The following is a 15,896-nucleotide window of genomic DNA, read 5'->3' as shown; positions in this document are numbered from 1 at the left end:
CTGAATTTTCTTCACATCTTATTCAAAGTGAAATACATATATAATTTGTTTCCCAATTAGCCATTCTAGTTTCGTAGTTTTTATCAAATTGTAGGTACATTTTTGGGAGTTACTATTTTATTTTAATTGAAAAACGATTTTCTTTGGATTCTTTCAAATATATGCTTTATTCAAAGTACTTGTATTACTTTTAAATTTGAATTGCGGTTTTCCGAACACAAGACTCACCTTTGTTGAGTCTTTAACTGTTTTGAGAAAAGTTTGGAACTAACTAATTTAGGTAACAAATATTCCTTTTATTTAATTATCGCAAATTACATGTTTCGTGTTCATTACTATGAATTGGTTAATCAGCGAATAAATGGCCGGAAGCAGCACTTTTCACTCCACAGTGCAATGCCAGGCCAGTTGGTAAACAAAACATTAATCAAGCGCTTATTAGTGCTGCAGCAGCAGTAGCATCAGCAGCAGAAGCTGCAAGAATAGTAAACAACAACAGCAGGCAATTACAACAAATTGTTTTCAAACGCAAGGCGCGCAAATCAAATCGAACTTTTGGCTAAAACTGCACGCAACTTTGTTGCTATTATGTTAGTCAGCTTGTTGTTGTTGTTGCTGTTGTTGTTAAGCACAGCGTCGAACAAGTTACATTGACGCACGGCAGTAACAACAACAATGCAGTCGCATCCAAAATAATTGGCTGCCATGGCAAGCCAAAACGTCTGCCAATTGTTGCTGGACTGCAATGTTGCTGATGCCAGCATGTTGCCAGCAACTATTGTTGCTATTGGTGCTGCAATGTTGCTGCTATCGCTATGTAACAAGTGTAAGTGCAAGTTTAAAGCTGCTGAGCTGTTGTTGTCGTTGTAGTTGCTGCTGATGCTGCTTCAGCTTCAGCTGGTGAAACTTGGCTAAAGTTGGCCCCTTTCCTCCTGCAGAAAATTAACTGCAACTACAACGCGTCTTTGCCTTTCTTGCTCGACGTAATTGTTGCCAACTCGCAATTTATGTAGCTCGCCAGTTTTAAGCCCGGTTAAGGTAAAAGTTGCTGATCACAACTAGATGTGTGAGTGTGTCTGTGTGTGTGTGTGTGAAAATTATAATGCCCACAGTTGACGACTGCTGTCAATTTCAGCGGTGATTGCAAATTGTGAATGGTTTTAAGCTGTCCGGCTACATAAAATAACTAACTGCACTTAAAAGTGTCAACGAGTAAATAAAAATATGTTGCTGTCGCTACTATTGTTGTTGTTGTTGGTGTTGCTGCAAAACGTGCTTGCCGGGCATTTTTACAATTTTCAAAAGGTAATGCACACACACACACACATGCTCACTCTTTATTTATTTATGTTGTGGTACGGTCTGTTATTCTTTTTTATTATTTTTTTTTTACTGTCAACACACGAACATCACCAACCTGCGGGCTACGGACTACGGTCTACGGGCTGCGGGCCTTGAGCCTTGGGCCTCGCTTTGCTGCCAGCGAGTGCAGTTTTATGTAAACAATAACAAAACACAATTGTGACGCGTGATTTTGCATAAGTTGGCACAGAAGTCAGGCAACGAAAAGCACCAACAATGAGCAGCATATCCTTTCACATGAATATTAATGCGATGGCTCTGCACGTATTTGTATATATGTATGTATGTAGATATTTATTTTTTTTAATAAAAAAAATCGAAGCCGGCATGTTGTCAAAATGAAATCATAAACGAAAACTCATCAACGGTGGCAGCCGAAGCAGCATCGTTTGTTTTTTGCGGCATTACCTGACTTTTATTTTTGCTTTTACAATGCAGAAATGAAATCATAAACGAAACGTCATCATCATCAGCTATATCAATAAAAATCGTCGCGTTGTCTATCTGACAGATATACAGATAAACACAGTCACTATATAGATTGATCTTCTCTGTCTGTTTATTTGTTTTACTTGCTGCATCCCGCTTAGTTTTAAAGCTAACGAGCTGTAGGGAGCATTGGGAAACAATAATTGCAATGTGTGTTTTTTTTTTTGTATCTTCATAATACCCGTTTTCTAAACTAGTCTTAGCAGCCCCAAGTTGGGCGCTCTTATGGAAAATTTACAGCTTTAATTTAATACATTCCCGTCCCATCATTTCAAACCATCACCTTTAATTCCATATTCTATCTATTCAGATGTAGTTATTAAAACTTTCCTGGAACATTTATTCATTTATTATACGCATAATGATTATATAAACAATTTTTGAAATATAATAAACTATTTGAGTCAACTGTGGAAGTAAAAGTTTTTATAGAAAATAATTTACATTAGATTAATTTATTAGTAGCATAATGAAAGCTATTGTCACCTAAACAATGTTTCCAAAATGAATATTCATCAATAAAAACCATTGGCAACATAACAAGCAGCATCTTTGGCAACACTGGCATTGGAAACCTCATCAGCTACTACATCATCAAAACGAACTTTTTCTTTCAGTTGTGGGCTTACTACTATTTAAATAGGAATAAAGCGAACGTATTAAAAAGAACCCCAAAAGATTATAGAATATATATACAGATATACAGATAAACACAGTCACTATATAGATTGATCTTCTCTGTCTGTTTATTTGTTTTACTTGCTGCATCCCGCTTAGTTTTAAAGCTAACGAGCTGTAGGGAGCATTGGGAAACAATAATTGCAATGTGTGTGTTTTTTTTTTGTATCTTCATAATACCCGTTTTCTAAACTAGTCTTAGCAGCCCCAAGTTGGGCGCTCTTATGGAAAATTTACAGCTTTAATTTAATACATTCCCGTCCCATCATTTCAAACCATCACCTTTAATTCCATATTCTATCTATTCAGATGTAGTTATTAAAACTTTCCTGGAACATTTATTCATTTATTATACGCATAATGATTATATAAACAATTTTTGAAATATAATAAACTATTTGAGTCAACTGTGGAAGTAAAAGTTTTTATAGAAAATAATTTACATTAGATTAATTTATTAGTAGCATAATGAAAGCTATTGTCACCTAAACAATGTTTCCAAAATGAATATTCATCAATAAAAACCATTGGCAACATAACAAGCAGCATCTTTGGCAACACTGGCATTGGAAACCTCATCAGCTACTACATCATCAAAACGAACTTTTTCTTTCAGTTGTGGGCTTACTACTATTTAAATAGGAATAAAGCGAACGTATTAAAAAGAACCCCAAAAGACATTAATGTTTTCGTTCATAAAATACATGTTTATAGCCATTCAAAATAGCTGAGTACACATGTTTCCAAAATGAATAATCATCAATAAATACCATAAGCAACATTATGAGCAACATCTTCAGCAACACGGCATTGGCAACCTCAATAGCCTGATCATCATTATCATCATCACCATCATTTGTTGTTATGGCTGTCGCCACGAAACCAACACACACACACACATGCACATATACTTTAAAGCGCAAATGGATGAAGACATTTTTATGGCCAATTAAGTGGCAGAATAAAAAATCATAAATCGTTAAATGAATTTTGCGGCAAAACAAAATCAATTCAAACAGCTTAAAAACTCATTATGCAAATGCCCCAAAAAAAAAGTAAAGAGAAAAAATTAAGTTGCCAATAAAAACCGCAGCTCAAGCGGTTCATAAATTAAAAGCAACAACAAAAAACAAGCTCAGCCAAGTAAGCTTAAATGTTTGCCCTTTTAGAGTACCATATAAAAACATTCGCTAAGCTTAACTCAAATCAGCGCCAACCTTTTGGCCTACAATTAGAGCAATTCAACTCTGGCAATTGTCGCCAGCGCCAACGCCAACGCAACATCTAACCAAATTAGCTAAACTAATCGTTGGGCAATCTTTTGACTTCTTTCGCCGCTTCGAAATTAGTTGGGACTCACCTGATCGCGCGCCAATTGGAACCAAGTCTTGATGATCAGCGCCAGCCGCGTGTCGTGATAGTTTTTGGTTGTCTTAACGCTAATGAAAATGTCATCGAGTTCAGTGATCGGCGGCTGTGGCGTTGCGGTCACCGCTCGCTGCGACAGATCATGCAACAGTTCACCGTTACGGCTGCGCCGTGCCAGATCGTTGAGGAGCGCGGCCGTCGGTCGTTCGCTGACCTCAATATCGCTGAAATTGAAGCTACGTATATCCTTGCGTATGATAACCGTTGTTTGGGCAGGTGGTGACGATCCAATCGACACCGCCGACGCGGCATGCGTGGGCGTGGCATGCAGCCCCCGGGCCAGCGGTGCAGGCTGCGAGGACGTATATTCCTGCAGCAGTTGCAGCTGCTCCTTTTGTGTGAGCGATGAGGGTGCGGGTGGTACAATGGTGGTGGTGGCAACTGAGAGTTCATTGCCATCCAGTTGACTAAAGTGCTGTGTGGGCTGCAACTGCAATCAAAACAGAGAGAGGGAGAGAGGGTGAGAAACAGAGGGGCGTGTGTGAGAGAGGGCTTGTGAAAGATTTGCTTAAGACAATGACAATGTAAATTTGTTGTGTAAATGGTAGACTGCAATAAAAATGAAGACGCGTCTTCATCGCATTCCCTCCCTTCTTTTTATACCCTTCGCTAAAAATTATGAGGATATATTGCTTTTGGGTGTAAGCACTACACTACACTAATATTACAGCTTATTTATAGATTTTAATTGGTGGTATCTGTCGAGATCGTGCAGGAACATAACAATGGTTATAGCTGTTTGAAAATTATTTTGGAAAACGATTTTCTGCACGCTGCAGAACCTTTTTTTTGATGTAAAAATTTGGTGCGTCACGATGCGAAATTTCGTTACTTGCTTAGTAGGGCAGTATTCCAAAGAAAGTTCGCTACGTGACGTGACGTTGATTACCTTGCCAAGATTTTTTTATAGGTTTTTTTTAGGTTTTTTAGTAAAAATTCAACCCATTCGGACTCGAATTATAATAATTATTGTAAAGTTCATAAAATACGGCTTCTAACATTTTAATTGCAATGTTATTATTATATAGTGCTTAATACCCAATTCCTATTCACTTAACTTATTGATATAGGGAGTGAATTATTTCTGTCGGCACAGCATTGATATCAGAAATTCGTTGAGCTGTCGTTGTACCTCGTCGAAAGGTTTTTGTGAAGGGCATACAGCTGTGGTGCAGACGAAGGTAGATTCTTAGCCTGCTTGCAGTGCCAACAGGCATTTTCACAATGCAAACAAAGGCGAACTTCAACAAACAACAACAAAAGCAACAACAAGAACGGCAAACAAATAAGCAGCAGAAAACAAACCAACAAAATAGCTGAGTAAGAGCAAACACACAAACACACAAGCACACACACACACTTACTCAATCACTCACACACTCACTTTGTGCTGAGCGCTTGATTAATTTCCACTGATAACAGGTTCATTTGCTTTTGTTTGCTCTCAGCGAACGTTGAGCGGCACTTCAATCTCTAGTTGTTGTTGTTGTTTTTGTTTTTGTTGCTTTGTGCGCCTGCGCAACGGCCAAACATTTAAATGGCCTGTGGGTTGGTTCTCTTTGACGAGATTTGATTGAAGTGCGCTGATAACTCGACGACGATGACGTCGTAGACGACAAAACGACAAAACGACGGTTCGCCTAATTCATTTTAATGGCTTTGAATTTCATTTCAAATTGCAGTAGAGTGAGAACGACATACTTACATATGTATGTATGTACTACACACACGTACATACACGTATCTAGTTGGAGAGTGGCAAAAAATAAGTATAAGGCAGGGAAATAGACTGACATCAAAACCTTACAATGAACATTAGAAGAGCGCAGAGTTACACTTTTATTCTCAATTAAAATAACATTCTTGCAAAATAAAAACAAAATGATTTCGTTTATTTTTTACAGTTCTGATTTAAGTAAGATTTTAGGAAAACATTCTAAGACCTTTCCAAAAATAACTGACGTCTAATTAAATAGGCGATGTCGACCAAAAATATATATCGAGCGTATCCCTTCGTTAAAAATAATTATTTAAAAAATGAAATTGTGCAATTCGCAAACAATAGCATTCTAATGAAAAAATTAATTTTTTTCTTTTTTTCATACAAATAATTTGTACAAAACTAAGTTCCAGAAAAGTTCTTTAGAAAAATATATTTTTTTCAAACTCTTGTTAACAGAAATAAAATTTCTTCCTCATATATTTGTGAAATTCAAGAAGTTTGTGTGCAAATTATTTGCCAATTCGACCACTCCTGAAGACACGGAATAAGCAATATAGGAAGGTCTAAAGTAAAATACGGTTTATTGAAAACTGATAGTATTAGCTACGAAACGAGGAAATGAGTATTGATCCCTCCGTTCTTAAAGAAGAATATTAGTACTAATGTTAATACAAATACACTGTTGAAATTCCAAAAATTCCAAAATTCACAATTTAAGCCTTTAAGATCGCACATTATCTCAAAATTACATTTAAACAATTTGAATTAAACGATACAATTGTATTATGCTATTTGTTAAACTTGATTGGACTGGTAATAATAAAAGATATCTGAAAATGACATCTAAATAATTGAATTAAACGATACAAATTCTATTCTGCTATTTATTAAACTTGGTTGGACTGGTAGTAATAGTCGAAAACTGACCAATGTACTTGATTATCCTCAAATATTTTTTAAAATTTTAAAAGTCTGCCATATGAAGATTTTTAGAATCTTTTGAGCCATCGTATTTGCTACAATCGACGTAGGAGTTTCGTGTGGATTTCCTGTTTAACATTTTCCCACATAAAGTTAATTAAATTCAAAAAATAGAAAATAGGTTTAATTAATTTCCTTGAACTAAAAGGGCATTTTCATTCCATTACTCCTATATACCCACCTAGTTTGTTGAAGCTATCAACTCAAAGTTTAGTTAGCAATTAAAACATTTTCTCCATTCTACGAGTATGTATTTAAAGCAACTCCCAGACTATTTCCGCTCTGTGTCAAGCGGCGTTATTCAAATCAGTTGACTTGCCTCCAACTTCCTTAACAAACCGGACTATTTCTAATGTGTCTACGTTTTTATGGCTCTACTTCAGCGTCTGTTTAAATGGAATCATTTTCTCTTATATTTTTATTACAAGCTTAAAAAGGCACAGCGGCTATAGACCGAGTGGTTGTGGTTGTCGAATTCGTTATTGTGGCTCTTGCTGTTGTTGTTGCTGTTGCCACCGTCATTGCTGCTGTTGTTGTTGTTGTTGTTGTTTTATATTTCTTCACGCGATATTGTCTCGTTGATAGCGGCTCATACATTTTTATTGCGGCACGATCGACAAACGGTGTTCAATATAATAGCGTCGATGATAAAGAAAACGTAGAAAAAAGCCACCAAAGAAATACAGAAATAAGAGGAAAGACGTGAAGACGTGAAGACGGCTTGGCCGGAGATCGGTGTGCGGGCAGTTGGAAAACAGCTTCCTAGGCAGCGACTATTGGCCTAATGAGGCACCCAAAACGTCTCTTGTGCATACTCAAAAGACAGCCACAGTAACAGCAACAACAACAGCAGCAGCGACCATTGAGGCAAGGCATGTGGCAAGTGGCAGGTGTAAATTGTAATATAAATGTGAGCGTGTGTGTGTGTGTGTGTCTGGGCCTGATTAAGCTTGGAAAGTTGGTCAACGAACAGCAGGGCAGCAATTAAAACGTTGAATTATGAATTTGCCAAAGAGAAGAAAAAGAAAAAGCATTCAACATACATACTTGTTACATACTTGTATGTGTTTTGCTGAACTCAATTGGAACGACTGTATATAAAGATTAAAAGCCGTAGATAATTTATTTAAAGAGTCGTGATTTTTATGTGAAGTGAAAGCAGCTGATCGCAGGCACTTAACAGGTTGCCGCCACCTTCTGATTTAGTTAGAATTCGTTCGAGGTTTAATGCATATGTGTACATATATTTGTATGTACAATACATATATGCATAGATTAGAATGTAAAATGTTGTGCCATGTGAACGAGTATACAGCATGGGTTGTATTCAAACAAAAGAGAACGTTACAGACTACTTGTCTAAAAGTAAAAAAGCCTGCACCCACAAAAAAAAAAAAAAAACCACCACTGCATTGTTTAGTTTGCTTGGCTTTGGAATTGTGGAAACTGCTTAATAGAGTCTACATATCAGGTTTGGTTTATGTGGACTTAGGCGTTCCAGAATATATAAATATGCTTTTTAGGAATACTATATATGTACTATATGGGGTTGGAGGTGCTTGCATGTTGTTCACAAACCTACCGTTCTTATCCTTCTGTATCTGAGTATAACAAAATAAACTAACCAAATATATTTGCCAGACTGACATATAATCTGTTCCCTATTATTTACAAGTCTTTTTCTTTATCTCTTTATGCTATTAGACAAATTTTTCTCTATACAACTGTTAAGGTAGCTGGTTTTGCAAATATTGTTTAATAAATTAGTCCGTAAATAGGATTTGATGTTAATCCATTTACATAAAATATTGAAACCCACTAATATGCCGAAGCTATATCTTCATTTGAACAAATAAAGTGGAACAAATTTGAATATCAGTTAAGAATGTTATAAAAATAATTTTATCTATAAACAGCACTTTCAATAATCTATTTTGAAAACCTCCCGCTCGTCATTTCTAATGTCAGACAACCCTCGCAAATCTGTATGCACTCTTTATATATATGTACGTATATATATTAATCACGGTTATGGACTAGAGTGCACAAGCTGATGCAATTCAACTCATTTATGCAAAACACAAATGGCAATTCATGGCACATGACAATAACAACTAAAGATACTTGAGAAAGCCACAGAAAAGCGCCAGACAGCGCAACCCACACACCAACAGACAGCAAAAAAACAAAAGAGAAAAAACAACAACAATGCGACTCTTGTGTCACAAAATTGTGCGCATGCTCATTGGGAATTACTTGAACGTGATTAAACTTATAAATAACATGTAGAACATTGTATACACTCAACAAAAAAGCCGAAAATATAGAAAAGAGTCCCTTTCTAAAAGCAAATATTCCAATTGCGAGTAATAAATAAATGCAATCTTAATTTATGTGTCTTAGGATGAAGGTATTTTTAGAAAGTTTGTTCTTAAATACAAGTATAATAATAAAATATTTCGGATGTAAAGCCATATTCGAAAAAAATTAGTGCTATTATTTCAATTATTATTTTCCAAAAATATGGCACTAGACTGAAAACTCTGTAAAATATATTTTCCCAAGTGTACTATATATAAGTGTGTGTGTGTGAATTAGTTTGTCTGTGTAGCCATGAAACATTCGCCAAATGTGGAGGGAAAATGCAAACACATGCAGACATGCACGCCTGCGCAGCTATCCAACAGATACGCGCACAAAACAAAGCGAACCCATGAGATACAAATAGACAAGCGTATGAAGCGGGACGAGGCGAGGCGAGCCTAAGTGAAGGCAAGGCTTGTAAAATTTAACACGCTGCCATTGCTAATACCATCGTTGTTGTTGTTGTTTTTGTTATGCTTCATTAGGCGCATGATTAATATGTTTATAAACATTTTCATGTCAATTAATGAAACATGAAGCGAGCGTAGAAGAGTGGCGTGAATGCCGACGCATGGCGCGCTAATTTTTAAGAGTGGTCCGAACCTTTTTTGGGCCAAGATTAATGGTGAATTTGTGTAGTTGGGGGAACTTACGAAACATTCCTTTTGTGATTACCAATTACCCAAAGAGTCAGGCTAACGGAAAACATAAATCAGAACGAAACAGTTTATCAAAAAATAAAAAATAAATACTCGTATGTAAAAAAAAATGTATATGCAGGCATTTCTTTCGATTACGGACACCCAACTGTTTCATAAAGCAGAAAAAGAAGAAGAAGAAGTTGAGGGTGAGAGCCTCATGCGGAAAAATCTTCATTAAATACTGTTTAACAATTTTATCCGCCAGATACAAATCTTCGATAAGATACGTTGAGCTGACTGCGCTGCGCTGCGCTGCCAGCTCGTTGCCTCAATTAAGTAAAATGCTGGTGGTCGTTCCATAAGACCCGATCATGTTGACTGCCCCGCAAAGACCGGCAGCTGTTCAAGCCCAGACCCAAATCCAAACCCTTTCACACACGCACACACACACAAAACACACAGATACTGAGAAGACACACTCAGCTCTTTATCAATGCTACAAGCGCTTAATGTCGTCAACTTTCGGGCAGCTTTTCGCAAGTATCTGCTGTTGTTATTGTTGTTTTTTTTTTGGCTGTTGTTGTTGTTGTTGTTTGGTTGTTGTTGCAGCTACCTTTCCTGATTATTTGCGCTCGTGAGTGAGCGAACGAGCAAGCCGCGAGCTGCACTTGCCATGAGAAATGCACAGCAGGCAGGTGCCTCGCCAAAACAGGAATAACATCATCAAAGTCTTTACCATCCTTTGCCTTTGCATTTGCCTCTGCGTCTGCGTCTGAGGCGTGTTCTTCCTCTTCGTGCCTGCCTGTCAGGCTGCCTTCAATCACCGGACTTGTAAGCAGCTACACACTATCTTGGCCGGCTTCTTAACTGATTTGCATGCACCACACAGTGGTTTAACGCGCTGTAAATTCGGTAAAAAGTATCCTTGGTTTTCACTTCTTTAGGGGACTTTCCATGTTTACTAACTATATTTAAATACAACAATTATTGACCCAACAACTCCAAGTTACTAAAAGTTTCTAAAATCGTTTCGAATTTACGTTTAAAAAAAATAAATGTTTCTGTAGAATAGTGTCGCTAAATAAAACTGCACTCCTAAAAAGAGCCAAAAGTGTTGCAAAGTCTCAGAGCGTCGATAGCTATTATAATTATGTTATATTCATAGTTATATTACTTTTATGTACTTCTAAGAAATTATTGTAAGCCCCTTCCCTGTGATGAATATATTACCTTTTTCAATATTATACGCCCTTCTATGTACAAATAGACAACGATAAGTCATTACTTCCCAAACATTTTAAGAGCTTTACTTTTTTATTGCAGAACAGAAAGGTTTATTGTATATTCCATATTATAGTATGTAAGTATCTTCCAAAAACTATCCAATGGTTTACCAAGTGATAATTCCTTTAAAGATATTTTCTAAATAAGTTACTCATTGGTATTTAAGAAATGGCTCTTATTTTTTGTGAAGCTTCAATTACTTTTAAAGTGCTTGCAAATCTATTGCAAATCGTAATTTAATGTCTATTTCGGCCAGTTTGAATGATGCTAATTGCTCATAATTATAAAGGATGTTTATTAACTGCTTTCCTCTTCTTCTGAGAATAATGGGGCAAGTACTTTCATTCAAAATTTTGCACTATGTATTAAAATTATGGAAGGCATTCTTGTAACCTTTGAGTTAATATGTTTCGTCATTGAAACATATTCTCAGATAACACTAACCACTCTTAAACAAAAAGCCTCATTAAATACAAAATACAAATCATACTTCAAAATAGTTTAATCAACTTTTAACTAAAATCTCTGACATAAATTTATGCCTCTCTTCTATTTTAAATTTATATCGCTCGTGATATTCTTTGGTTTTATTCCAATACATAAATAGTCAAGAATTCGCCAAATTCTTTTCAATTTCCGAATACAGCTTACACATTTCTTTTCCTTCCCAGTCTAAGCTTTATATTTAGCAAATGAGTTAGTTCGTGGTCTTTCCTTCTATGCAATATCTTTAACTTCGTTTACATGCAAACAAGCTGAATTCTTAGAAATACAACTGTTTACAGACAAAGCTATCCACTCACGATCCACACATTGAAGCCCACTGTACGGGGGGCTAGAAATGAACATTTGATGTTGTTTTTGTTGCTGTTTCTGTCGTTGTTATTTCTATACTTGTTGTCGCCGTTGTCATTATTTATGTACATACAATGCTTAACGAACTACTCAAATCAATCAAAAATGCAGCCCATTGTGCGCGCCACTTTAAACAAATTTAATATAATAATTCCGTTTATGATTTATGCGTCAACTACGCGTCTTGCATTACGAATATTATTTCCAAGATTTTGAAGTGCTCGTCTGTGGACTTGGACTCCACCCCACCTAATTCCAATACATGTACATGCTTATATATACTTATATGTCTATGTGTATGTATATTGCCAAATGCCAATTCATATCAAAAGAGGTCAGCCAAACCCAAGTGTGTACAAATTGCTGGACAGTCAGTTCTGCTTAAGCTGAGCAATATAAATATATAGTATGTACATATGTACATATATCCATATATTTGCATATACTATACACGTATGAATGTACGTATAGTGTGTCTCTGCATTTTTCGTAAAGTCAACAAAAACAATTTGCGCAACATATGGAAAAAGGCTAGCGATTCATTAAAGGTATTTATATTGTATAAAAAATGTACATTGTATGCAGTTTTGTTGTCACAAGCACAACAACAACAACAACAATAGAGTTGTAAATTAACTGCCAACTGCAAGTCAGAGACCTCAACGATTCGTTGAATCGTTCCCGATCTCCTCCCTAGCCTAGCACTGGCCACCGTTTCAGTGTCCAATTGAAAGCAACGTGGACATCAATCCGCTCTACATTTTGCTATTCCAACAATACTAAGTACATACATACATACACATAGTATGTGTACGAGTAACAGTAAATGGCGGCAAGTTTCCGGTTCGGCAGCCACAACGACAACTTTTGCTAAATTAAAACAGCATATAGTTTTAATTACCGACAAGCCAAAACTTTCAACAATAGTTTTGTACACTCTCTATTCTGAAAAGGATGTAGAACAAGTTTCTAATTGGCAAGAAGGTGGGTTGTGGATATTCTCAACCTAATACAGGGGATTCAAATCGTAGTAAGGTCGTTGACAATCTGAACAAAAGTTCTTTTATATTTAAATACATACGCAAACAGCATTTCAAAGATTTTCAAAAACATAGATCTTAACTATGGCGTATCTTCTTATCTTTATTATTTGTGTTTTCAAATCGAAAAATGCGATATTTCCGAATTGTGGTTCGTGGAAATAAATAATTTGTATATGATTGGAAAATGATTTACCAGTACTTAATACTTTTTCAGAAAAATTTGATACTCGTTATCAATATAATGAAATTGACAGCGCATTTTAATGTCGGTTCTGCCCCATTATAATATTCCACTTTGCTTCTTTTACATTCGTTGCTATATTTCACAACACACACATGCTCTAGAGTTTGCAAATTTGCCAAGCTGGCAGAAACGAGCATTATTTTATGCATTTGATAAATGTCCAAAGTTACCGCACTTTTGTTTACCTAATTAGGTTTATTTATTTGTGTGCTAAATAAAAGTGACTCATTTGTGTCATTGATGTGGAGGGGTGGCAGCAGAACTTTATTTTCTCTCCGAATTTGCGAGAACAGCGTTTTTCTAATTGACCAAAGGGTATGAGGTATGAGGTATGCAATAAACTTCCGGTAAGCAAAACATTGAACTAATGGAATGGATCGGTTGTTCAAAAATACTATAGTCTAAGAAAAGTCCAGTAAGTGGATACATTTGTCAGTACTGGATAGATATATACAGAAAGCAAATGGTTTTTAAAGCAGTCGATATGTATGAATAGTTTGTTTAGTTTTAAAGCAAATGGAGCAGAAGTACTATATTGGATACACCATCTGAAGTGAAAGGTTACACAAATGGTTCATGGTTCAACGAAAATCGGGGAAAGCAAGAAGGATTTTTAAACTGTATGAACAAAAGCTGTCAACCGTCGCACACCCACTTTCAAGAAATTAATACTTCAAGAAATGTTAATTTGTCAACATTAATTTTTTATTTACACATATTTTATTTATATTTTAAAAATTCAGAAATGTGTATTATTTTATATATTTATTTTGCATTTTAAATATTTAAAAAAAATATAGAGATATTTATTAATTATTAATTTATTATTCTATATATAACTTATATACAAAATGTAAGAAATTTGATTTTTTATTTAATTTTTTACATCTTTTATTTATTTGTTGCTGTTGTTGTATATAAAAATTGGAATAATAATTATTTTTCTTTTATATTATAAATTAATCATTTATTTGGTCAGATTTTAAATATATATAATTACAATTTAGTCTTTTATATTTACTTTTCTTTTCTTTTTTATTTAATATTTTACTTATGTTGTTATTTATAAATAAATACCAACACATTTTCGGCCAACTTTTAACGGAAATTTGCAAAAGTCCAGCAACCCGAAGCAACTGGACTGTCTTATCTACGAATATTACCGCGTTCGCTGAGGAGCAGCTGACTTCGCTCTAGTAATTTAAGCCAAGAATATTTGATTACACAAATATTTATGCGAAACAGGCCGAGCAACAAAAGAAATGAAGGAAGAAACAATAAACACAGGACAGACACAAGTCAGCCTTGGTCTGAGAGCTTTGGCGACGAGCTGCCGACGGCAAAACGAGCAAAAAAAACCAACAAAAAAAATGTATTTTATATGCACGATGTTGGCCCGGCAAGGGCGTAAAAAGGTTTTAAGCGGATGAACGCATGCGCAGCTGCAAAACGCCGAGAATTGCGTTGATTTATGAAAGTGCACGAAATGGCAGACACAAACACACACACAAACCCACACACACACATACGGATACACCTAAGGGGCGCAAGAAAATTGCCAATATATGAAAATTAAGGCACACTATTTATACATATGTATGTGTGTGATGTGTGTGTGGTAGTTTTAGTCGATGTGGAGCAGAATGCTGACTGCCTATAAATTTGCATATGTGTGTAGGCACGCACCCACGCAGTCAGGATACATACACTGCGAAAAAATACGCCTTGTCAAGCTATGGTTTTATTCCTTATAAATCTTGGTTTATTTAAGCCAAATTTTTGCTTTATGTATAGAAATTGTTTACTTCAGGCCACAAACGTGATTCATATTTCGTAAAATTTGCCCGGTCTGATTATTTTAGACAAGTAATTCCCTTTATTATTTAAATTTACACTTTTCTTTCTCCGTCTACTGGAGTATTTATGAAGAAATGTGTAAGTAGACTTACTTGCATGCCCGGATATCCGTAGGTGCTCTGATAGAGCACCAGCGTCATGTAGACGATGGCTATGGCGAGTGTCATGGCTTGCAGAAGGCGTTTGAAACGTTGCGGCAATGCAAGCACAGTAAGGCTCATCATATGTTGGCGTTACCGTTTGTTGGTGTGCGCCCCTCTCTCTCACAGACACTCACGCTAGTACCTCTCTGGCCACAGCTGTTTGCGGGCCTACATTGAGCGCAGGATGTAACTAACTGAAAACTTTAATTTTCGTTGCCTTCTTTCAAGTCGAGCTTAATAATTGGCGCACAATTGACACACTCACACACACACACGGTCTACTTCTATTAACTGTTGTCGTAGTTTATGTTCTGATACGATTTTTATCTGCGTTACGAGTACTTTGACTTCAACTTCACTTCGACTTGGTTGCGGTATGAAAAATGTATAAAAAGAAACGCGCGCGCGCGTACGTCTTGCTTGCGACGAGTTTGCTGAGCAACTGAATTTGTGCGCCGCCGTGAATGCGACTCAAGCCCAAGTGGCGGCGTTCCAACGAAAATCGTAAACAAAACAAAAACCAGAAAGACATGTTTTCTAGAGCGAGCGCCAGAGCGTACGTGTGTGCTCCAATTGGAAGCGTAGCATTGCACGTACTATGTAGCGTATGCAAGTGAGATAGATAGCTCACTCGAAGCTGCACTGCTCGCTTCCAATAAGAGCGTGCGTTGGCGTTGAGCCCAGTTCGGCACCGATCGCCCTCTCGCGCTCTCACAAACAGTCGCACAGCCGCTCTTTGGTTATGATTGCTTCGTGCGATCGTTGATTTGTTAGTTCCGCCTCGGCATGTGCCACAGTAGCGCT

The 15,896-nt window shown here is 36.4% G+C and overlaps 1 protein-coding gene across 1 annotated transcript in view; it reads right to left on the bottom strand.

Annotated features, from left to right (window-relative positions):
- The window catches only part of LOC115632334 (fringe glycosyltransferase), a 49,431-nt gene extending 33,930 nt beyond the window's left edge, over positions 1-15,501 (bottom strand). The window contains exons 1-2 of the mRNA XM_030529439.1: positions 15,042-15,501; positions 3,890-4,387 (exon numbers count right to left, since the gene is read on the bottom strand). Coding sequence (XP_030385299.1) covers positions 3,890-4,387; positions 15,042-15,173 — 630 coding nt within the window. The 5' untranslated portion in view covers positions 15,174-15,501. The remainder of the gene's footprint in view (positions 1-3,889; positions 4,388-15,041) is intronic.
- Positions 15,502-15,896: the final 395 nt, after the last annotated feature.

This window comes from Scaptodrosophila lebanonensis, unplaced genomic scaffold, assembly GCF_003285725.1.
Source record: "Scaptodrosophila lebanonensis strain 11010-0011.00,11010-0021.00 unplaced genomic scaffold, SlebRS2 tig00001415-arrow-pilon, whole genome shotgun sequence".
Lineage (NCBI taxonomy): Eukaryota > Metazoa > Arthropoda > Insecta > Diptera > Drosophilidae > Scaptodrosophila > Scaptodrosophila lebanonensis.
Note: the sequence above shows the minus strand (reverse complement) of the source record. Positions and strands in the feature narration are given on the sequence as shown.